The sequence below is a fragment of the Sphaeroforma arctica genome (genome assembly GCF_001186125.1).
Source record: "Sphaeroforma arctica JP610 unplaced genomic scaffold supercont1.3884, whole genome shotgun sequence".
Taxonomy (NCBI): domain Eukaryota; class Ichthyosporea; order Ichthyophonida; genus Sphaeroforma; species Sphaeroforma arctica.
In genome coordinates, this window is record NW_014036674.1 from 1 (window position 1) to 2938 (window position 2938).

The window sequence follows — 2938 nt, forward strand, 5'->3', positions numbered from 1 at the left end:
GGGAGTGTGTGCATTTCTGGCCTGTTGATGAGAATTCGTTGCAGTTTGTACTCTATGCAGTTTTTCTGCAGTGATCTAAGTATACCTTGATGAGAGGAGCATCGTACTGTGTCGATTATATGTGGGATTCAAAAGAGTTAAAAGTGCGAGCGATGCGTTTTGAACATACGCATACATGAGCACAAAAGTAGCCACTCTATTGACATTGCATATACAAATATCTCACGCGAAAAATATCGGTACGTACAACTATCTATCCCCTTATAAGACGTTCGACTCAATCTAACACACACACAATGTATGCAAAGGGTGCATCTCCACTGTCTCCAATGCACATTACTCAGACAATTAGTCACTTATTTCATCCGCAGAGCATCGACGATACTAACGATAACATCGCTCCTATATCGGCCGGTGATCTGACCACCACCAACAACGGGCAAGTGGCGCTCGAGTACACTGATGCTAAGCACCTATTTGACTACATAACGGAGTACACCTCACGGAACATGCGCCTCATCAAACGCCGCAGGGCTTCTCGAGAGGTATGGATGATGAAGGAGTGGGTGACGTTTGCGTTTATCTGCATTAAAGCGTAGTACATGTCAGTATATAGACCACCACAGCACAAGCTCATAGGGTGTATGACTGACTATCCGTAGCTTTCCTTGAGATGGGGTCGCTCTGTATCATAGCAGGAGGGTTGTATACGTCAACTTAGGAACGAGTGCGCCGGGCCTAGCGAATGTCCGCAGGGACATATACTGACAACACTTGCTTAATTCATTCGTATCATGACATGCAAAGTGCTATGTACATATGTGTGGGTATAAGAACACTTTCATCATGTCAATCCTCTCCTGACATTTGGAGCACTATACATATATGAGTGGGTGTAGAGTCACTTCCACCATTTCATTCCTCTCCTAACCCAGTTCATTGGACTATATATGTATGTGTGCGTATAGGAACACTTCGAGCGTGTGACTGCAGCGGCGACGAAGCTCTCAGGCTACCAACGGCCACAGTTCCACCCAAGACACGCGTTGAGTATGGGCAAGTACACTGGCATGAAGGGCAAGCGAGCCGACAACACCGTACTGTAAGTGGGGTGAAGTGGAACAATGTTCATGTGTTTATGTTTGTTCTTGTGTCGGATATTGTTTTCTCTGTGTACCTATTCTATGGCTGTGCTTCCATGTGATATCCTTTGTTCTGTGTATATATTATGTTTGTAGTTTCTTCGGATATCGGTGTGTGTGCCAACAAATTCGATGAGTATATGCAAGAACGCGTTGAGAGGGGCAGGCGAGTCGAAAATTCTATTCTGTAAGTTGACTGGAGTGTGACAGTGTGCATATAGTATGCTTGTACTTCCGTCCAATACCGTTTCTACTGTGTTCATATTGTATGTTTGTACCTACATCGGATATTGTTGGGGGAGACGGGGGGGGGGGTGCACACCATTAGTACGTTTATCACTGATCCGTTAAATTGTTCTTCCCTAATTTCTGCAAAGTGTACGTGTGTAATGCATAAGACCAACGTCTCATTCTGCACACAGATAACGGGCTATTCGTAATCAAATCCAATGTACGTACACGTTCATGCGTAACACCGTTCAACGCCTATCCCTGTACACACCCATACACCGGCACATATGTGTGCATACTTATACACCGCTGTCATTGCCCCGCTCTACCAACAGGTACGAACAATTCGTAATTGAGTCCGAAAGTCCGTGTGTGTGTACTGTGGAGCTGTACACACCCGCTACCCCCGAGACGGTCTCAGTATTCCAACACACAGACACCCAGGACAACCCCAAACCCAACGGCCCCACCAAAGTGTTTCCTACGGTTGTATACACTAGCAGTATCATACATAACGGCAACGATGAGGAAGAGGATGTGCTCGAGAACGCGTTGCTGGTGGAGGCTATTGCACGCGGCCAGGCTGTGGCTGTGGTGTCAGTCTGTGGGTTTGGAAAGGTATATATATATATATATATATATGTATATATATGAATGTATGTATAGATGTATGGATGTATGTATGTATGTATGTATGTATGTATGTATGTATGTATGGATGGATGTATGGATGTATGTATGTATGTATGTATGTATATATGTATGTATGTATGTATGTACGTACGTATGCATGTATGTGATTATGCTTGCATGTATGTATTCATGTATGTATGTATGTATATATGTATGTATGTATGTTATGTATGTATATGTATATATGTATGTATGTTGTATGTATGTATGTGTGTATGGACAGAGTAAGTAGGGTATATAGAGTTTGTGGGATGTATTTGGGATGAAGACATATACTTATGGCAGGATATCTGAATATCAATACTTTGCAAATTTAATGACATAAAACTATATACTTACCTGGCATTGTGCTGGAATATGTTACGGATCGAGGACATCGTTCCTAGGGTCACCTGCTTATTCTCACCCATATACTTCTATACACGCATGTACACACATTCACGTATTTATTCCCGTACATATACCTATACATATTCATGTACAGGCAGGCTATTCGTTCATGGGGGACATACACTATGCCGAATTTCGCTCAGGCAAACCACAGTTACTTGCACAGATGAACGGGCGTAGTATAGTGGGTCTACACGCAGCCGATATGATGCGAGCCCTTTTGTTCCTCAGCACACATGCGAGTGTGCAGAGCATTGTGGGACTTGTATGCAAGTAAGTGAACGACAGGTATATGTTTGTTTTACGTGAATGTTCAAGTTTATATATATATCTATTATATATATATATTATATATATATATATATATATATATATATATTGATATATACATATATACATATATATATATATATAATATATATATATATATATATAAGTATATATATCGTATACAGATACAACATTACTATACATATATATAT

The 2938-nt window shown here is 41.3% G+C and overlaps 1 protein-coding gene across 1 annotated transcript; it reads left to right on the plus strand.

Annotated features, from left to right (window-relative positions):
* Nucleotides 1–296: 296 nt before the first annotated feature.
* SARC_13895 (hypothetical protein) lies at nt 297–2729 on the plus strand (the record flags this gene model as incomplete). The annotated part of the gene is made up of 4 exons (XM_014291972.1): nt 297–545; nt 969–1102; nt 1709–1991; nt 2551–2729. Coding segments are annotated over 4 exons (845 nt in total), but the record flags the coding sequence as incomplete, so codon positions are not given.
* Nucleotides 2730–2938: the final 209 nt, after the last annotated feature.